The sequence below is a fragment of the Pseudophryne corroboree genome, chromosome 12 (assembly GCF_028390025.1).
Source record: "Pseudophryne corroboree isolate aPseCor3 chromosome 12, aPseCor3.hap2, whole genome shotgun sequence".
NCBI lineage: Eukaryota > Metazoa > Chordata > Amphibia > Anura > Myobatrachidae > Pseudophryne > Pseudophryne corroboree.
In genome coordinates, this window is record NC_086455.1 from 127,027,230 (window position 1) to 127,048,782 (window position 21,553).

A 21,553-nucleotide genomic window follows, 5' to 3' on the forward strand; every position below is an offset into this window, starting at 1 on the left:
CCCCCAAGAGTGCCACCCAGCTTGTATAGGATATTGTGGCATGTAGCCAGGGAAGGCACCGGGGCAGTTCCGGCACTTCTTTGACAGCTAAAGTTTACTTGCCAGGGTGCACTCCTACAGAGAAGTCTATCCCATCAATATGCAAGCAGAATGAAGTGGCACTCCTGGACAGTCAAATAGGTGAAACATGCTGGTGCTTTTAATTTCAACGTTTCGGAGCACTTCACCCCCCCCCCCCCCCCCCATCCTGATGATGGGGGGGGGGGGGAATGCCCCTAAACGTTGAAATTAAAAGCACCAGCATGCTTCACCTATTTTACTGTCCAGGAGTGCCACTCTCATTCTGCTTGCTCAGAGATGTAGGTAGGTAGGGAGGGAGGGAGGGAGGGAGGGAGGGAGAGAGGGAGGGAGGGAGGGAGAGGGAGAGAGGGAGAGAGAGAGAGAGAGAGAGAGAGAGAGAGAGAGAGAGAGAGAGAGAGAGAGAGAGAAAAAAAAAAAAATATGATGTGTGTTTATATATATATATATATATATATACGCGCGCGTGTGTTATGTCTCACGAAAATGTTTGAATAACATTGAAACGTTGATAGGCTGTCTGCTTTTCTTTGCGCCGCGGGTACCGCCGACATCACGCATATATATCTGTCTATCCTCTCTCTCTCTCTCTCTCTCTCTCTCTCTCTCTCTCTCTCTCGATATAGATAGATATCTAGGCTACAGCACCGATGGTTAAATTAAAATAACCTGAGGTACTAATTAAGTCACTTTTGCTCAAGCATGGATATCACTAAAACCTGGCCTGTTTGTGTGCCCTAAGGGCCCATGTTGGGAATGCCTGATATGCAGCTTTCTCTTAGCAACCTGACACACACACAGGGTTAGACACAAAGAAACCTCAATGTCACCTGACTTCCAGTCCACTTTTCCTCAGAAACACCATAAGTGAATGCCTTGTGACATCTTTTGTTAGCACCACTCAGCAAAACCAAGTTCTGGTTTCTGACACTGTCAGATGGGCCGGTATGTTGGCTGGACTTCATGACCGTGAAGGAAAAGACTTATTTTAAAAAAAACATAATCAACAATTAAACACATTTACAGTAATGTTTTGAATTAAATGTGTGAACAGCTTGTTATCCACGAAGGCACGCTATTTTCAGGTACCTCAAGGAGGATGGGTGAGAAACTTTGTGCCTTGAGGACCAAACCTTCCATTGTTGGCTAATGGCTTTGGTACAGGTTTGGATCTTTCCAAAGCATGATTGCTTACCTGTCAGTAATCGTAACAGAAATCTCTGGGTTTATTTTTCAACTTTGGATTTTCTTTTTCTTGCAGCCAGAAGAAGAGGCAGATCCTCTGGAAAGGGACAACTTCCTTCAGCAGCTCTACAGGTTTATGGAAGACAGAGGTAAAGTACTCTCCAGTGTAATGCTAGTGATATGCTTCTGGTTTCACTCCAGAATAGCCAACCTCCTGTAGAACAAACCATAGGTTTCAAAAGATCTCATCGACCTTGGAGATAAAATGCAGTATACACGACTGGTAGCAATTATCTGTGAATGATCAGTCATGAGTGCCCATCAGTATTTGGAAACCTAGGTTTCTCCATTCATGGTTTAGTTGGTTTCTCATATAAGGTGTGCTGATCACGTAGAGAAGGTGGCCGTATTGTGGACTAAAGCAAAATTCAGTCTATAAATTCACTCTGAGGTAGTAATATCTTTGAAGCTCGTTGTGGCTCATGCCTCGATAGGCTGCATATTTATGACTATTAGGTTGGCCCACAAAATCCCTGCCTCTGGCTATTTTAAATCTTTCAATCTAGAAGATGCTGACAAATTAAGATAAACGTATAACGGATGCTATACAAAATAGTCTCTCTTGTTCTGTGTCAGTGTATAATAAAGCAATTTGTTAGACCGTTCAGGCTTCAGAGATCTCAGATTACTGAAAGTAAGTATACATCAGGCATGTTTAACTGCTATTTATTAAGGTGTGGCTGGCAATTCAGTTTCACAAGTGTTACCGGTCATGTCTTAGGTCCTTCCCTTACTATTCTTTAGGTTTATTGGGGGTAATTCTGAGTTGATCCCAGCAGGAACTTTGTTAGCAGTTGGGCAAAACCATGTGCAGTGCAGGGGAGGCAGATATAACATGTGCAGAGAGAGTTAGATTTGGGTGTGGGTTGTTCAATCTGCAATCTAAATTGCAGTGTAAAAAATAAAGCAGCCAGTATTTACCCTGCACAGAAACAAAATAACCCACCCAAATCTAGCTGTCTCTGCACATGTTATATCTGCCCCCCCCCCCCCCCCCTCCTGCAGTGCACATGGTTTTGCCCAACTGCTAACAAATTTCCTGCTGCGATCAACTCAGAATTACCCCCCATTATCTGATACTTCACAGTCTTAGTAAGTTGTATAAAAAATTTGGTGTATCTGAAAAGTGGTTCCGGTATGAATGGTCGACCATGTTATGGTCGACAGTCATTAGGTCGACCACTATTGGTCGACAGTGACATGGACACATGGTCGACACATGAAAGGTCGACATATGAAAAGGTCGACATGAGTTTTTTTACTTTTTTTTGTGTCGTTTTTTGCGTAAAGTGACTGGGAACCCCAATTAGTGCACCGCGTCCCCTCGCATGGCTTGCTTCGAGCGCCATGCTTCGAGCATGGTGCCTTCGCTCCGCTACCGCTTCGCTCGGCACACTTTACCGTTCCAATCGTAGTCCATGTGGATCGTAAAGTATGGAAAAGTTCCCCAAAAGAAAAAAAAGTTAAACTCATGTCGACCTTTTCATGTGTCGACCTTTCATGTGTCAACCATTTTCATGTGTCGACCATGTGTCCATGTCGACCATGTCAATGTCGACCAATAGTGGTCGACATAATGACTGTCGACCATAACATGGTCGACCATGTGAACGGATACCCTGAAAAGTACATACTCTTCACGTTCACTATACCCGCATAATAACACTGAACCAGACTAAATCTCTCTTCCAGGTTTTATAGACCGTTACAAGTGCATTATAAACACGTACTTTCCAATATACTATCTGCAGGGTGGACATTAAATCAGAGCATTTCAAATAATTCACAGATCCATTCATGAGTGTTGTATGCTGTTTCGTTGACTATCTCTTTGGACTAAGCAGGCCTACATCAATTTCTAAACAATTATGCTACAACATCTGACCTTGTTCATAGGTGTTTGTGTATACAGATTGGTTAAAGTAGATGGGGAAATTCAAAGCAAATACCAAGACGGAATTTGAAGAGCTTTTGACTGCCCAAGCTAATTAAAATGGCTAGTGCATGAAATATGGGGAAAATAATATTCTTGGAGTCTTGTCTCTTTGCATATGCTAGAAAAATGAAAAAGTCTGGTTTTAAAATGTACCACTCAACTATACACTGTGGATGGTCATTTTGCAATCGGAACCATTAATTTTTCACTGTGCATTAGTGGCATTCCTATGCGTTTGGCACATAGGACCTGATTCATAGACGCATAGGGCGATATTGAGTTAGCTGCAGTGAATTACCGCAGCTAATGTATTCCCCTGGGGCTATCTAATTAGCCCTTAAGCCGGTACTTATGGGGGATTTTGCTTTGCATGCCTCAGGTACGCAAAGCAGATTCCCCAATAAGCAGCCCCGGGAGACCTGTTTTCATCCGATGACACATGGGATCGGGAACTTATCCCGGATCCCATGTGTTATCGCCCGATAATGGGTGATTTACCGCACAGTAAAAAACAGGCTGTAAATGGATAGCCTGATCAGTATTGTCAATCTAAAAAGCTTGTTGTTACTGTGCGGCAATTCACCAGATTTAATAGGATACCGCACATAGAATGTGATAAGAACCACTTGAGCCATCTAGTCTGCCCATGTGTACACACACTTACACAAAAGGGTTAATTTTTTGGGGGGAGCCAATTAATTGCAGTGTAAAAATAAGCTGTGGGCTACATGCAAAAGCAGCCAGTATTTACCCTGCACAGAAATAATAAGAATTTACTTACCGATAATTCTATTTCTCGGAGTCCGTAGTGGATGCTGGGGTTCCTGAAAGGACCATGGGGAATAGCGGCTCCGCAGGAGACAGGGCACAAAAAGTAAAGCTTTACGATCAGGTGGTGTGTACTGGCTCCTCCCCCTATGACCCTCCTCCAAGCCTCAGTTAGGTACTGTGCCCGGACGAGCGTACACAATAAGGAAGGATTTTGAATCCCGGGTAAGACTCATACCAGCCACACCAATCACACTGTACAACCTGTGATCTGAACCCAGTTAACAGTATGATAACAGCGGAGCCTCTGAAAAGATGGCTCACAACAATAATAACCCGATTTTTGTAACTATGTACAAGTATTGCAGACAATCCGCACTTGGGATGGGCGCCCAGCATCCACTACGGACTCCGAGAAATAGAATTATCGGTAAGTAAATTCTTATTTTCTCTATCGTCCTAGTGGATGCTGGGGTTCCTGAAAGGACCATGGGGATAATACCAAAGCTCCCAAACGGGCGGGAGAGTGCGGATGACTCTGCAGCACCGAATGAGAGAACTCCAGGTCCTCCTTAGCCAGGGTATCAAATTTGTAGGATTTTACAAACGTGTTTGCCCCTGACTAAATAACCGCTCGGCAAAGTTGTAAAGCCGAGACCCCTCGGGCAGCCGCCCAAGATGAGCCCACCTTCCTTGTGGAATGGGCATTTACATATTTTGGCTGTGGCAGGCCTGCCACAGAATGTGCAAGCTGAATTGTATTACACATCCAACTAGCAATAGTCTGCTTAGAAGCAAGAGCACCCAGTTTGTTGGGTGCATACAGGATAACAGCAAGTCAGTTTTCCTGACTCCAGCCGTCCTGGAACATATTTTCAGGGCCCTGACAACATCTAGCAACTTGGAGTCCTCCAAGTCCCTAGTAGGTGCAAGGCACCACAATAAGCTGGTTCAGGTGAAACACTGACACCACCTTAGGGAGAGAACTGGGGACGAGTCCGCAGCTCTGCCCTGTCCGAATGGACAAACAGATATGGGCTTTTTTGAGAAAAAAACCACCAATTTGACACTCGCCTGGTCCAGGCCAGGGCCAAGAGCATGGTCACTTTTCATGTGAGATGCTTCAAATCCACAGATTTGACTGGTTTTAAACCAATGTGATTTGAGGAATCCCAGAACTACGTTGAGATCCCACAGTGCCACTGGAGGCACAAAAGGGGGTTGTATATGCAATACTCCCTTGACAAACTTCTGGACTTCAGGAACTGAAGCCAATTCTTTCTGGAAGAAAATCGACAGGGCCGAAATTTGAACCTTAATGGACCCCAATTTGCGGCCCATAGACACTCCTGTTTGCAGGAAATGCAGGAAACGACCGAGTTGAAATTTCTTTGTGGGGCCATCCTGGCCTCACACCACGCAACATATTTTCGCCACAAGTGATGATAATGTTGTGCGGTCACCTCCTTTCTGGCTTTGACCAGGGTAGGAATGACCTCTTCCGGAATGTCTTTTTCCCTTAGGATCCGGCGTTCCACCGCCATGCCGACAAACGCAGCTGCGGTAAGTCTTGGAACAGACATGGTACTTGCTGAAGCAAATCCCTTCTTAGCAGCAGAGGCCATAAGACCTCTGTAAGCATCTCTTGAAGTTCCGGGTACCAAGTCCTTCTTGGCCAATCCGGAGCCATGAGTATAGTTCTTACTCCTCTACGTCTTATAATTCTCAGCACCTTAGGTATGAGAAGCAGAGGAGGGAACACATACACCGACTGGTACACCCACGGTGTTACCAGAACGTCCACAGCTATTGCCTGAGGGTCTCTTGACCTGGCGCAATACCTGTCCCGTTTTTTGTTCAGACGGGACGCCATCATGTCCACCTTTTGGTATTTCCCAACGGTTTACAATCATGTGGAAAAAACTTCCCGATGAAGTTTCCACTCTCCCGGGTGGAGGTCGTGCCTGCTGAGGAAGTCTGCTTCCCAGTTTCCATTCCCGGGATGAAACACTGCTGACAGTGCTATCACATGATTTTCCGCCCAGCGAAAAGTCCTTGCAGTTTTTGCCATTGCCCTCCTGCTTCTTGTGTCGCCCTGTCTGTTTACGTGGGCGACTGCCGTGATGTTTTTCCCACTGGATCAATACCGGCTGACCTTGAAGCAGAGGTCTTGCTAAGCTTAGAGCATTATAAATTTACCCTTAGCTCCAGTATATTTATGTGGAGAAAAGTCTCCAGACTTGATCACACTCCCTGGAAATTTTTTCCTTGTGTGACTGCTCCCCAGCCTCTCGGGCTGGGCTCCGTGGTCACCAGCATCCAATCCTGAATGCCGAATCTGCGGCCCTCTAGAAGATGAGCACTCTATAACCACCACAGGAGAGACACCCTTGTCCTTGGATATAGGGTTATCCGCTGATGCATCTGAAGATGCGATCCGGACCATTTGTCCAGCAGATCCCACTGAAAAGTTCTTGCGTGAAATCTGCCGAATGGAATTGCTTCGTAGGAAGCCACCATTTTTACCAGGACCCTTGTGCAATGATGCACTGTTTTTAGGAGGTTCCTGACTAGCTCGGATAACTCCCTGGCTTTCTCTTCCGGGAGAAACACCTTTTTCTGGACTGTGTCCAGAATCATCCCTAGGCACAGCAGACGTGTCGTCGGGATCAGCTGCGATTTTGGAATATTTAGAATCCACCCGTGCTGTTGTAGCAGTATCCGAGATAGTGCTACTCCGACCTCCAACTGTTCCCTGGACTATGCCCTTATCAGGAGATCGTCCAAGTAAGGGATAATTAAGACGCCTTTTCTTCGAAGAAGAATCATCATTTCGGCCATTACCTTGGTAAAGCCCCGGGGTGCCGTGGACAATCCAAACGGCAGCGTCTGAAACTGATAGTGACAGTTCTGCACCACGAACCTGAGGTACCCTTAGTGAGAAGGGCAAATTTTGGGACATAGAGGTAAGCATCCCTGATGTCCCGGGACACTATATAGTCCCCTTCTTCCTGGTTCGTTATCACTGCTCTGAGTGACTCCATCTTGATTTGAACCTTTGTAAGTGTTCAAAAATTTTTTTATTTTTTTTTTAGATTTAGAATAGGTCTCACCTAGCCTTCTGGCTTCAGTACCACAATATAGTGTGGAATAATACCCCTTTTCTTGTAGTAGGAGAGGTAATTTAATTATCACCTGCTGGGAATACAGCTTGTGAATTTTTTCCCATACTGCCTCCTTGTCGGAGGGAGACCTTGGTAAAGCAGACTTCAGGAGCCTGCGAAGGGGAAACGTCTCGACATTCCAATCTGTACCCCTGGGATACTACTTGTAGGATCCAGGGGTCCTGTACGGTCTCAGCGCCATGCTGAGAACTTGTCAGAAGCGGTGGAACGCTTCTGTTCCTGGGAATGGGCTGCCTGCTGCAGTCTTCTTCCCTTTCCTCTATCCCTGGGCAGATATGATCTTATAGGGACGAAAGGACTGAGGCTGAAAAGACGGTGTCTTTTTCTGCAGAGATGTGACTTAGGGTAAAAACGGTGGATTTTCCAGCAGTTGCCGTGGCCACCAGGTCCGATGGACCGACCCCAAATAACTCCTCTTCCTTTATACGGCAATACACCTTTGTGCCGTTTGGAATCTGCATCACCTGACCACTGTCGTGTCCATAACATCTTCTGGCAGATATGGACATCGCATTTACTCTTGATGCCAGAGTGCAAATATCCCTCTGTGCATCTCGCATATATAGAAATGCATCCTTTAAATGCTCTATAGTCAATAAAATACTGTCCCTGTCAAGGGTATCAATATTTTTAGTCAGGGAATCCGACCAAGCCACCCCAGCTCTGCACATCCAGGCTGAGGCGATCGCTGGTCGCAGTATAACACCAGTATGTGTGTATATACTTTTTATGATATTTTCCAGCCTCCTGTCAGCTGGTCCTTGAGGACGGCCCTATCTATAGACTGTACCGCCACTTGTTTTGATAAGCGTGTGAGCGCCTTAGCCACCCTAAGGGGTGTTTCCCAACGCGCCCTAACTTCTGGCGGGAAAGGGTATACCGCCCCTAATTTTCTATCGGGGGGAACCCACGCATCATCACACACTTTATTTAATTTATCTGATTCAGGAAAAACTACGGTAGTTTTTTCACATCCCACATAATACCCTCTTTTGTGGTACTTGTAGTATCAGAAATATGTAACACCTCCTTCATTGCCTTTAACGTGTGGCCCTAATAAGGAATACGTTTGTTTATTCACCGTCGACACTGGATTCAGTGTCCCTGTCTGTGTCTGTGTCGACCGACTAAAGTAAACGGGCGTTTTAAAACCCCTGACGGTGTTTTTGAGACGTCTGGACCGGTACTAATTGTTTGTCGGCCGTCTCATGTCGTCAACCGACCTTGCAGCGTGTTGACATTATCACGTAATTCCCTAAATAAGCCATCCATTCCGGTGTCGACTCCCTAGAGAGTGACATCACCATTACAGGCAATTGCTCCGCCTCCTCACCAACATCGTCCTCATACATGTCGACACACACGTACCGACACACAGCACACACACAGGGAATGCTCTGATAGAGGACAGGACCCACTAGCCCTTTGGAGAGACAGAGGGAGAGTTTGCCAGCACACACCAAAAACGCTATAATTATATAGGGACAACCTTATATAAGTGTTTTCCCTTATAGCATCTTTATTATATATTTCTAACGCCAAATTAGTGCCCCCCCTCTCTGTTTTAACCCTGTTTCTGTAGTGCAGTGCAGGGGGGAGAGCCTGGGAGCCTTCCCTCCAGCCTTTCTGTGAGGGAAAATGGCGCTGTGTGCTGAGGAGATAGGCCCCGCCCCTTTTTCGGCGGCCTCGTCTCCCGCTCTTAACGGATTCTGGCAGGGGTTAAATATCTCCATATAGCCTCCGGAGGCTATATGTGAGGTATTTTTAGCCAAAATAGGTTTTCATTTGCCTCCCAGGGCGCCCCCCTCCCAGCGCCCTGCACCCTCAGTGACTGCCGTGTGAAGTGTGCTGAGAGGAAAATGGCGCACAGCTGCAGTGCTGTGCGCTACCTTTAGAAGACTGAGGAGTCTTCTGCCGCCGATTCTGGACCTCTTCTTACTTCAGCATCTGCAAGGGGGCCGGCGGCAAGGCTCCGGTGACCATCCAGGCTGTACCTGTGATCGTCCCTCTGGAGCTGATGTCCAGTAGCCAAGAAGCCAATCCATCCTGCACGCAGGTGAGTTCACTTCTTCTCCCCTAAGTCCCTCGTTGCAGTGATCCTGTTGCCAGCAGGACTCACTGTAAAATAAAAAACCTAAGCTAAACTTTTCTAAGCAGCTCTTTAGGAGAGCCACCTAGATTGCACCCTTCTCGGCCGGGCACAAAAATCTAACTGAGGCTTGGAGGAGGGTCATAGGGGGAGGAGCCAGTACACACCACCTGATCGTAAAGCTTTACTTTTTGTGCCCTGTCTCCTGCGGAGCCGCTATTCCCCATGGTCCTTTCAGGAACCCCAGCATCCACTAGGACGATAGAGAAATTATAAATGTACTTGCTCCCCTTTCATGGCAACATGGTTTGTTACTTTCTTTTTTTCTGCTTTACTTACAAAAATAAATCGGGCCAATAATCCATTGCTTTCTCATTTTTTCAAATCGAACAAATTGTGGCCATCTCAGTGTAGATGACTGGTCCAGTGTAGATGACATTTCGTCTCGCAAAATGTCCTTTTAATCACTGTATACTAGTAATGAAATGATTTTTCCCAGGAAACCTTGGAATATCCTTTTGATCTAGTTTCTTTAAGAACCTGGAATGTTTTGGCGTTAGGAGTCTGTAGCAGATCTATATACATTGCCTCTGCTTATCAACACCTCGCACTTCTGTTCCTATAGCCCCTCAGATGGTTCACCTTCTCGCTTCCTTTATTGGAGAGGGCTAGTTTATTCATGCACAATACCGGGTGGGATAGCAGGCATGCTCTTTCTGTGAAAGGGTCCTTCAGTAAAGGATCACTGATAGAAGTTCATCTGGTGTTCTATATTACCTCCTCTTATACCCATTTTACATCTCCAATGCTGGATCCCACCCGGGAATTGGAAACAGGTGGGATCTGGCATTGGAGCCTCAGCGATGGCTTCCCGATCCGGCAATATGCTGGGCCAGTTGCCATAGCGCTGGGCGGTGGAGGCGTCGCTGGGAGACGAGCTCATCTCCGCGCCGCCTCTCCTTATGTAGTAAACAGGTCCCGGGTCGAACCCGTTTACACTGCCACTGACCCGGTATTCAACCCGGGAATAACCCTTCCTATTACCCGTGTTGAATTACTGGGTCAGGCAACCCGGGAGTTCTCCAAGGCCCCTTTCACAATCGCACACACCGGGTCGATACCGGGTTATTTTTGCTATGTGAAAGGGTATTACTCTTTAAGTTTCGTGTTCTTCAGGTTATCATATTTGCTTTTGAGCCATTAAAAGTAAAAAAAATAGAAATTTAAGCTTTAAACTGTTTTAATTGATGCAAGTATTGGATAATTTTGTTAAAAAGTAATTTACACCAGGGGTAATATATGAAATTTCTGAGTTAGAAAATCTGGAGAAATATGTTGATTTTTTTTTTTTTTTTCAACTTTAAAAAAAAAACAAAAAACCATGTATAGGAAATTGGGTTTATATCTAATTATCTCATTTATGACTGTGTTATTGTACTTTGTACTATAAATTTAAAGTGTATGTCCTTTCTCTGTCAAAAATGTTGCAAATTGTTTAGTATGTGTTCTAATAGGAATGACAATAGCAATATATTTATCTACTATACAGTCACATTTGTTATTTCTGTCTCCCCATTAAGAATGAATGCAAAACTAATCAGTCCAGGGAGTGTAATAAACGTAGATGACATTGTGGCTATAGGGCGTGTAAAATTATCATTATGCCGATGTGTAAATTATTAGTAATTCTCTACAATACCAGACTGTGTGGAACACAAAACATAATGCTGATCTGTCATATTCACTACATTGATTAAAACAGTTGTGAATGCACGGAATACGTTTCCAACAGGTGTCATGGTGTTAACCATTGATGGAACCATCAGTGGTTAACAATCGGTGGTATAAACCATCAACAGAGAACCATCGATGATTTGCATCAGGCGATGGCCATCCCTGCTGTAGGGAATATCAAGCGAAGGAGCCAGTCAGGGAAGAGGGATTGACTTAGTGGGCCAAAGCTTCATTCCTCTGGCACCAAGAATAAAAAACCATTGCTACCTGATAGCCAATGATGGAGGAGAGCCATTGGATCTCTGCAATCAATGGCAAATCGGCCACCTATGGCAAAGCATCTATGGTCATCCTTAATCATGGTGCGGTCTATGAATATAGCCTAATTCAATTTAAAGTGTTAAATTGACGCTGTAGCCTTATGGATAAAGATTCTTTGTTAGATCCGTTTCCTTAATCACCAATCAACTTATTATTTGTTGGTCTTGTATTTGTAAACTGCATATGAATGTATTACATATTTTAATCTATATATTTTAGTCTGCTAAGATTGCAGTATGTGCTTTTGTGCATTGCTAACATCAAAAAAGTCTTATTGCATTTAGGCTAGAGTTCTATAATATTCCTTTGAATTCCTGGATACTTGTGTAATTCATGTGTGTCCTCATTAAAGGGATATTATAGCGACCGTACATTTGGCAGTATGAATAAAATATCAGGACTTAATTTTATTATAGGTAAAACTGTCAAACCTGCTGATTTTGCGTTTCTTGAAGCTGTGGGTTGGGTACATCTCATCAACCTGATTTCGGTTTTTCTACTTTTGCAGCGGCTGCCTCCAGGCTTCGGACTGTAGGCTGTCCCTCACCCACTGACCCGACCAAGGGCCCATGCCACGGGGGTGCTCGCCTCCCCAAGGCAGAGACTCCTTCTGTAAGTTTGGTCGGTCTGTGTGGGGGCCCTAAAGTTTTTACCTGCCTCATTATTTTGGGAAGATGCCTATCCCTTTTGCAGTTACCAGCTTCTTCATTAGACCTAACTGTCTCTCGAAGGCAACTTTGCAAATTCTAGATCATATGTCCTTCCTTTTTTTTTTTTTCAGCCACAGAAGTGACAATTATCCGAGCTGCCACATCTCAATGAAAATGCTAAGGTTATACCATAGCCAAAAATTGTATTTGTGTAGACTTTTCTGGTGTATGCAATCTTCTATACATTCTGTGTATTGCTTTTACCACTCAATTTTCTAAGCTTAAAGTGGCAGAACATTAAGGACCAGCTAGCCATCGCCAATTTAAAGGACCATTAAATCCGTGATGCAAGTTGATCTAATGTAAAGAGGTGTCATGTAATGTTTGCAGATCTATATGTAAAAGTTTCCATCACCAAAGCTTTGCATTGTAGTGTAATGTTGTATTCACCCAATCGGCCCTGAAAGGGTTTAGTGGGCTTATCAACAGGAGGATTGGTGTGCAACTGAAAAATGCTTCCTCTATAATCATAATTTCACATCTCCTAGTTTTGAGAAGTTCCTCAAGCTTTTACATAGATACTTGTGAATGTTACTTATAGCTCTTTCATGTACGATTACTTTTGGTCCTGTAAGATGACCTCCTTGGCCATTGGCGATTGCATGCTGGTATCTTTTGCAGTTTTACTAATGAAAGTAATATTCGCTTGCTTTCTAATTTTTTTTTTTTTACTTATGTCACCCTCTAAGTATCACATTCCAGTATGTATAATCAAACCCGTTCATGCATCTAAGTTCCAGATAATGATCTACATAATTTTCATCTATCATTTATGTTTACTTTATTAGGAACACCAATCAACAAGCCACCAGTATTAGGTTACAAGGATCTGAAACTTTTCAAGCTGTTTAGACTTGTTTATCAGCAGGGGGGTTGTGACAATGTAAGTAGATCCAGCTTCTGTGGCTTAAACTATATAATTATCTTCCTTTATTTGTCAGGATATTGAGATTAAACCCTTTCTGTTCCTTAGATTGAAAGCGGTGCTGTATGGAAACAGATTTATATGGACCTTGGCATTCCTATTTTGAACTCTGCAGCATCGTACAATGTAAAAACAGCATACAAAAAGTAAGTGCCTTTGTAACTGGTGAATGTGTGGCATGGAAGACAGGTTGGTCCTGAAGTTTGGAGTGTACCCTTCAGTTGTGGATTTACTGGTTAATATTTTCACTAAAGCAGGGCTGCTAGTCACTGGACCATATGCCGCAAGTGAAATGTATGTGAAGATGCTATAGAAGGATGTGTGAGCCTAGAGAACTCATGCAGTGGTAGGGGTGTCTACTGTTGTACTGAAATACAAGGGTGGGACTGTAAGTATTCAGTTGTTCCCAAATAATACATTGACAGCACTGCTATTGTTATTGTTGCACCTACATAGCGTTACTTGTGTAATTATGGTAGAGATATGCAGGTTCGGATTTACTCGGTTCTCCGTGCCAGAATCAACGCAAGTTCGGATTTATCTGGATTTTTCTTATTGGCTAACCAAAAAAACGTGACATCAGAGAGCCAATAAGATGCCGCTTTGAGATCCAGGTAAATCCGAACCCGCTCATCTCTAAATTATGGATGCCATATATTTATTATAGTAGTTGGGGCAATATATACACCAAAGTATATATATCCCACCCAAGTGGGAATTAGGGGCTTACCATCGGCATTTCACTGGCTGTCAGGATTCCGGCATATATATATTTCTCTGACGTCCTAGTGGATGCTGGGACTCCGTCAGGACCATGGGGATTAGCGGCTCCGCAGGAGACAGGGCACAAAAATAAAAGCTTTAGGACTAGGTGGTGTGCACTGGCTCCTCCCCCTATGACCCTCCTCCAAGCCTCAGTTAGGTTTTTGTGCCCGTCCGAGCAGGGTGCAATCTAGGTGGCTCTCCTAAAGAGCTGCTTAGAAAAAGTTATTAGGTTTTTTATTTTCAGTGAGTCCTGCTGGCAACAGGCTCACTGCAACGAGGGACTTAGGGGAGAAGAAGTGAACTCACCTGCGTGCAGGATGGATTGGCTTCTTAGGCTACTGGACACCATTAGCTCCAGAGGGATCGAACACAGGCCCAGCCATGGAGTCCGGTCCCGGAGCCGCGCCGCCGACCCCCTTGCAGATGCCGAAAAGTGAAGAGGTCCAGAAACCGGCGGCAGAAGACTTTTCAGTCTTCATGAGGTAGCGCACAGCACTGCAGCTGTGCGCCATTGTTGTCAGCACACTTCACACCAGCGGTCACTGAGGGTGCAGGGCGCTGGGGGGGGGCGCCCTGGGCAGCAATGATAATACCTTGTTCTGGCTAAAAATACATCACATATAGCCCCTGGGGCTATATGGATGTATTTAACCCCTGCCAGGTCTCACAAACACCGGGAGAAGAGCCCGCCGAAATAGGGGGCGGGGCCTATCTCCTCAGCACACCGCGCCATTTTCCTGCACAGCTCCGCTGCGAGGAAGGCTCCCAGGACTCTCCCCTGCACTGCACTACAGAAACAGGGTAAAAAAACAGAGAGGGGGGGCACTTTTTTGGCGATATTGATATATTAAGCTGCTATAAAGGAAACAACACTTCTGTAGGGTTGTTCCTATATATTTATAGCGCTTGGGTGTGTGCTGGCAAACTCTCCCTCTGTCTCCCCAAAGGGCTAGTGGGGTCCTGTCTTCGATAAGAGCATTCCCTGTGTGTCTGCTGTGTGTCGGTACGTGTGTGTCGACATGTATGAGGACGATGTTGGTGTGGAGGCGGAGCAATTGCCGGTAATGGTGATGTCACCCCCTAGGGAGTCGACACCGGAATGGATGGCTTTGTTTATGGAATTACGTGATAATGTCAGCACGTTACAAAAATCAGTTGACGACATGAGACGGCCGGCAAACCAGTTAGTACCTGTCCAGGCGTCTCAGACACCGTCAGGGGCTGTAAAACGCCCTTTACCTCAGTCGGTCGACACAGACCCAGACACGGACACCGAATCTAGTGTCGACGGTGAAGAAACAAACGTATTTTCCAGTAGGGCCACACGTTATATGATCACGGCAATGAAGGAGGCTTTGCATATCTCTGATACTGCAAGTACCACAAAAAGGGGTATTATGTGGGGTCTGAAAAAACTACCTGTAGTTTTTCCTGAATCAGAGGAATTGAATGAAGTGTGTGATGAAGCGTGGGTTAACCCCGATAGAAAACTGCTAATTTCATAGAAGTTATTGGCATTATATCCTTTCCCGCCAGAGGTTAGGGCGCGCTGGGAAACACCCCCTAGGGTGGATAAGGCACTCACACGCTTATCAAAACAAGTGGCGTTACCGTCTCCTGAAACGGCCGCCCTCAAGGATCCAGCTGATAGGAGGCTGGAAACTACCCTGAAAAGTATATACACTCATACTGGTGTTATACTGCGACCAGCCATCGCCTCTGCATGGATGTGCAGTGCTGGGGTGGTTTGGTCGGATTCCCTGACTGAAAATATTGATACCCTGAATAGGGACAGTATTTTATTGACTATAGAGCAATTAAAGGATGCTTTTCTTTATATGCGAGATGCTCAGAGGGATATTTGCACTCTGGCATCGAGAGTAAGTGCGATGTCCATATCTGCCAGAAGAAGTTTATGGACGCGACAGTGGTCAGGTGATGCGGATTCCAAACGGCATATGGAAGTATTGCCGTATAAAGGGGAGGAATTATTTGGGGTCGGTCTATCGGATTTGGTGGCCACGGCAACAGCCGGGAAATCCACCTTTTTACCTCAGGTCCCCTCCCAACAGAAAAAGACACCGTCTTTTCAGCCGCAGTCCTTTCGTTCCTATAAGAACAAGCGGACAAAAGGACAGTCATATCTGCCCCGAGGCAAAGGAAAGGGTAAGAGAGTGCACCAAGCAGCTCCCTCCCAGGAGCAGAAGCCCTCCCCGGCTTCTGCAAAGCCCTCAGCATGACGTTGGGGCTTTACAAGCGGACTCAGGGGCGGTGGGGGGTCGACTCAAGAATTTCAGCGCACAGTGGGCTCACTCACAGGTGGACCCCTGGATCCTGCAGGTAGTATCTCAGGGTTACAGGTTGGAATTCGAGAAGTCTCCCCCTCGCCGGTTCCTAAAGTCTGCTCTGCCAACGTCTCCCTCAGACAGGGCGACGGTATTGGAAGCCATTCACAAGCTGTATTCTCAGCAGGTGATAGTCAAGGTACCCCTCCTACAACAGGGAAAGGGGTATTATTCCACACTATTTGTGGTACCGAAGCCGGACGGCTCGGTAAGACCTATTCTAAATCTGAAATCTTTGAACCTGTACATACAAAAATTCAAGTTCAAGATGGAGTCACTCAGAGCAGTGATAGCGAATCTGGAAGAAGGGGACTTTATGGTGTCCCTGGACATCAAGGATGCTTGCCTGCATGTCCCAATTTGCCCTTCACATCAAGGGTACCTCAGGTTCGTGGTGCAAAACTGTCATTATCAGTTTCAGACGCTGCCGTTTGGATTGTCCACGGCACCTCGGGTCTTTACCAAGGTAATGGCCGAAATGATGTTTCTTCTGCGAAGAAAAGGCGTATTAATTATCCCTTACTTGGACGATCTCCTGATAAGGGCAAGGTCCAGAGAACAGCTGGGGGACGTAGTAGCACTAACCCAAGTAGTGCTGCAACAGCACGGGTGGATTCTGAATTTTCCAAAATCTCAATTGACCCCGACGACACGTCTGCTGTTCCTGGGAATGATTCTGGACACGGTTCAGAAAAAGGTGTTTCTTCCGGAGGAGAAAGCCAGGGAGTTATCCGAACTTGTCAGGAACCTCCTAAAACCAGGAAAAGTGTCTGTGCATCAATGCACAAGAGTCCTGGGAAAAATGGTGGCTTCTTACGAAGCGATTCCATTCGGCAGATTCCACGCACGAACTTTTCAGTGGGATCTGCTGGACAAATGGTCCGGATCGCATCTGCAGATGCATCAGCGGATAACTTTGTCTCCACGGACAAGGGTGTCTCTTCTGTGGTGGTTGCAGAGTGCTCATCTGTTAGAGGGCCGCAGATTCGGCATACAGGACTGGGTCCTGGTGACCACGGATGCCAGTCTGAGAGGCTGGGGAGCGGTCACACAGGGAAGAAACTTCCAGGGAGTGTGGTAAAGCCTGGAGATGTCTCTTCACATAAATATACTGGAGCTAAGAGCGATTTACAATGCTCTAAGCCTGGCAAAACCCCTGCTTCAGGGTCAGCCGGTGTTGATCCAGTCGGACAACATCACGGCAGTCGCCCACGTAAACAGACAGGGCGGCACAAGAAGCAGGAGGGCAATGGCAGAAGCTGCAAGGATTCTTCGCTGGGCGGAAGATCATGTGATAGCACTGTCAGCAGTGTTCATTCCGGGAGTGGACAACTGGGAAGCGGACTTCCTCAGCAGACACGATCTACACCCGGGAGAGTGGGGACTTCATCCAGAAGTCTTCCACATGATTGTGAACCGTTGGGAAAAACCAAAGGTGGATATGATGGCGTCCCGCCTCAACAAAAAACTGGACAGGTATTGCGCCAGGTCAAGAGACCCTCAGGCAATAGCTGTGGACGCTCTGGTAACACCGTGGGTGTTCCAGTCAGTGTATGTGTTTCCTCCTCTGCCTCTCATACCAAAAGTACTGAGAATTATACGGCAAAGGGGAGTAAGAACGATACTCGTGGCTCCGGATTGGCCAAGAAGAACTTGGTACCCGGAACTTCAGGAGATGCTCACGGAAGATCCGTGGCCTCTACCTCTAAGACGGGACCTGCTTCAGCAGGGACCGTGTCTATTCCAAGACTTACCGCGGCTGCGTTTGACGGCATGGCGGTTGAACGCCGAATTCTAAGGGAAAAAGGCATTCCGGAAGAGGTCATCCCTACCCTGGTAAAAGCCAGGAAGGAGGTGACTGCACAACATTATCACCGCATTTGGAGAAAATATGTTGCGTGGTGTGAGGCCAGGAAGGCCCAGACGGAGGAATTTCAACTGGGTCAATTCCTACATTTCCTGCAAACAGGATTGTCTATGGGCCTCAAATTAGGGTCCATTAAGGTTCAAATTTCGGCCCTGTCGATTTTCTTCCAGAAAGAATTGGCTTCAGTTCCTGAAGTCCAGACTTTTGTAAAAGGAGTACTACATATACAGCCCCCGGTTGTGCCCCCAGTGGCTCCGTGGGATCTTAATGTAGTTTTGGATTTTCTCAAATCCCATTGGTTTGAGCCACTCAAATCGGTGGATTTGAAATATCTTACATGGAAAGTAACCATGCTACTGGACCTGGCTTCAGCCAGGAGAGTGTCAGAATTGGCGGCTTTATCGTATAAAAGCCCATATCTGATTTTCCATTCGGACAGGGCAGAACTGCGGACGCGTCCTCAGTTTCTGCCTAAGGTGGTTTCAGCGTTTCACCTGAACCAGCCTATTGTGGTGCCTGCGGCTACTAGCGATTTGGAGGATTCCAAGTTGCTGGACGTTGTCAGGGCATTGAAAATATATATTTCAAGGACGGCTGGAGTCAGAAAATCTGACTCGCTGTTTGTACTGTATGCACCCAACAAGCTGGGTGCTCCTGCTTCTAAGCAGACGATTGCTCGTTGGATTTGTAGCACAATTCAACTTGCACATTCTGTGGCAGGCCTGCCACAGCCTAAATCTATCAAGGCCCATTCCACAAGGAAGGTGGGCTCATCTTGGGCGGCTGCCCGAGGGGTCTCGGCATTACAACTCTGCCGAGCAGCTACGTGGTCGGGGGAGAACACGTTTGTAAAATTCTACAAATTTGATACCCTGGCTAAAGAGGACCTGGAGTTCTCTCATTCGGTGCTGCAGAGTCATCCGCACTCTCCCGCCCGTTTGGGAGCTTTGGTATAATCCCCATGGTCCTGACGGAGTCCCAGCATCCACTAGAACGTCAGAGAAAATAAGATTTTACTTACCGATAAATCTATTTCTCGTAGTCCGTAGTGGATGCTGGGCGCCCATCCCAAGTGCGGATTGTCTGCAATACTTGTACATAGTTATTGTTAAAAAAAAATCGGGTTGTTATTGTTGTGAGCCGTCTGTTCAGAGGCTCCTACGTTTGTCATACTGTTAACTGGGTTCAGATCACAAGTTGTACGGTGTGATTGGTGTGGCTGGTATGAGTCTTACCCGGGATTCAAAATCCTTCCTTATTGTGTACGCTCGTCCGGGCACAGTATCCTAACTGAGGCTTGGAGGAGGGTCATAGGGGGAGGAGCCAGTGCACACCACCTAGTCCTAAAGCTTTTATTTTTGTGCCCTGTCTCCTGCGGAGCCGCTAATCCCCATGGTCCTGACGGAGTCCCAGCATCCACTACGGACTACGAGAAATAGATTTATCGGTAAGTAAAATCTTATTTTATTCTTCCTCTGGACTTAAATTAAATCTCCTTGGTGTTTGAAATGTAATAAAAAAAATAACATGTTCTACTAATGTGATTTAAAGTTTCTTCATACCCAAGTGTACAAATTTGTAGCATAAAAGTAAATAAGTCATAATAGTGAATAAAAACCCCAAGTATATTATAATTTATTTATTAACAGTTTCTTATATAGCGCAGCAAATTTCGTAGCACTTTACAAATGGAAATTGGATAAGGATAGGTGTTATGTATTGCATAATGGTCCACTGCATTGCAAATGTTCTTGGTGGGCTGTACGATATGGTCACACAGCACTGTTGGCCAGGAGGATGGGAAAGATGTGGCTATGTAATTGGATAGGAAAGTATGTGGGTGGTTCTGGAATTTGATAAGCTGGCCTGAAGAGGTGAGTTTTCAGAGAACGCTTGGAGGTTTTGAGACTAGATGAGAGTCTTGTTGTGCGTGGGAGGGCATTCCACAGAGTGGGTGCAGCCCGAAGAAAGTGCTGCAATTGTGAATGGAAGCAAATGAGTGTGGGTGAGAGATGTAGATCTTGTGAAAAGGTTGGGTTGGGAGATAATTGAGATAAGCAAAGAGATGTACATTGTTGTAGTTTGGTTAATGGCCTTGTGTGTGAGTAAAACTATCTTACAGCATATTGAGTACGGAAGAGTACAGGTAACCAGTAAAAGAGGAAGATTAGCCTAGCTGCTGAATTGCACGTGGCAGTTGATACGCTGCAAATCGTACCACCATACAGTACCAAATTCCAATTATTTAGGGCAAATCTGTGATTCAATAAAGTGAAGTTAAAGAATATTTATCAACATGTCCTTGCAGTAAATTCATTATGTACCAGGTGTAGGTTAAATGTCTCTTGGACTTGAGTCCTTCGTTTTGTACAACAGCCATATATTCCAGTAGACAGATGCACTGAGGCACTTTAAGTCACATTATGCACCTTAAAATGAAAGCCCAAATCCAAAACCGTTGTATAATACTGATTAATAAACACCATGGGTATTAAAGTTAAAAAATGAAAGACTAAAGGTGTGTACACATGGTGCGATGTGCACTTAACTTTCCTTATGATTTTGACTATATAGTGTGTATATTCCTTCCGATGCCCGGTCCCGCGGGATCGGCATCGCAAGGAAAAATAGACTGTGCAGGCAGCCAACATCGGCATATAGTCAATGTCGGGCTTAAGGCGCATTGTGCTGTGTGTACACACCATTGAACAGGAAAGGCGGTTGTTATTCCTTTTGGTTAGACTTGCGTACACTTCAAAATATTTTGTTAGAACTTTTGAATACTGAAATTCTGTAAATTCTACACTAGAGAGCACGGTTACATCACCCAAATATCCTACAGTTACTGTATTTTGTAAGTAAATAGAACAAAAGTCATCCTGTAGGTTATGCAGTCCTCCGTTGCAAGGGGAGTATGATGTGGAAATTTTTTACATTATTATGTTAGGGAAATTCACTTGGAGATCTAGTGAGGTATCGTGTATGCCAAACCGTTTTTATATTATGTCCATTGTTATGTTATGTTATGTTATGTTATATTTCTCTAACGTCCTAGTGGATGCTGGGGACTCCGTAAGGACCATGGGGAATAGACGGGCTCCGCAGGAGACTGGGCACTCTAAGAAAGATTTAGTACTACTGGTGTGCACTGGCTCCTCCCTCTATGCCCCTCCTCCAGACCTCAGTTAGAATCTGTGCCCGGACAGAGCTGGGTGCATTTTAGCGAGCTCTCCTGAGCTTGCTAATAAGAAAGTATTTTAGTTAGGTTTTTTATTTTCAGAGAGCTTCTGCTGGCAACAGACTCTCTGCTACGTGGGACTGAGGGGAGAGACGCAAACCTACTAACTGCGGCAAGGTTGCACTTCTTAGGCTACTGGACACTATTAGCTCCAGAGGGATCGAACACAGGAACCTAACCTTGGTCGTCCGTTCCCAGAGCCGCGCCGCCGTCCCCCTCGCAGAGCCAGAAGACAGAAGCCGGCGGGTTGAAGCAAGAAGACATCAAAATCGGCGGCAGAAGACTCCTGTCTTCATATGAGGTAGCGCACAGCACTGCAGCTGTGCGCCATTGCTCCCACACTAAAC

General features: G+C 45.7%; 1 protein-coding gene across 4 annotated transcripts in view; it reads left to right on the top strand.

Moving 5' to 3' along the window:
* The window catches only part of ARID4A (AT-rich interaction domain 4A), a 201,586-nt gene that overhangs the window by 101,407 nt on the left and 78,626 nt on the right, over nt 1-21,553 (top strand). For all 4 annotated transcript variants that reach the window (XM_063947995.1, XM_063947996.1, XM_063947994.1 and 1 more), the window contains exons 12-14: nt 1,340-1,412; nt 12,855-12,949; nt 13,040-13,137. In XM_063947995.1, coding sequence (XP_063804065.1) covers nt 1,340-1,412; nt 12,855-12,949; nt 13,040-13,137 — 266 coding nt within the window. The remainder of the gene's footprint in view (nt 1-1,339; nt 1,413-12,854; nt 12,950-13,039; nt 13,138-21,553) is intronic.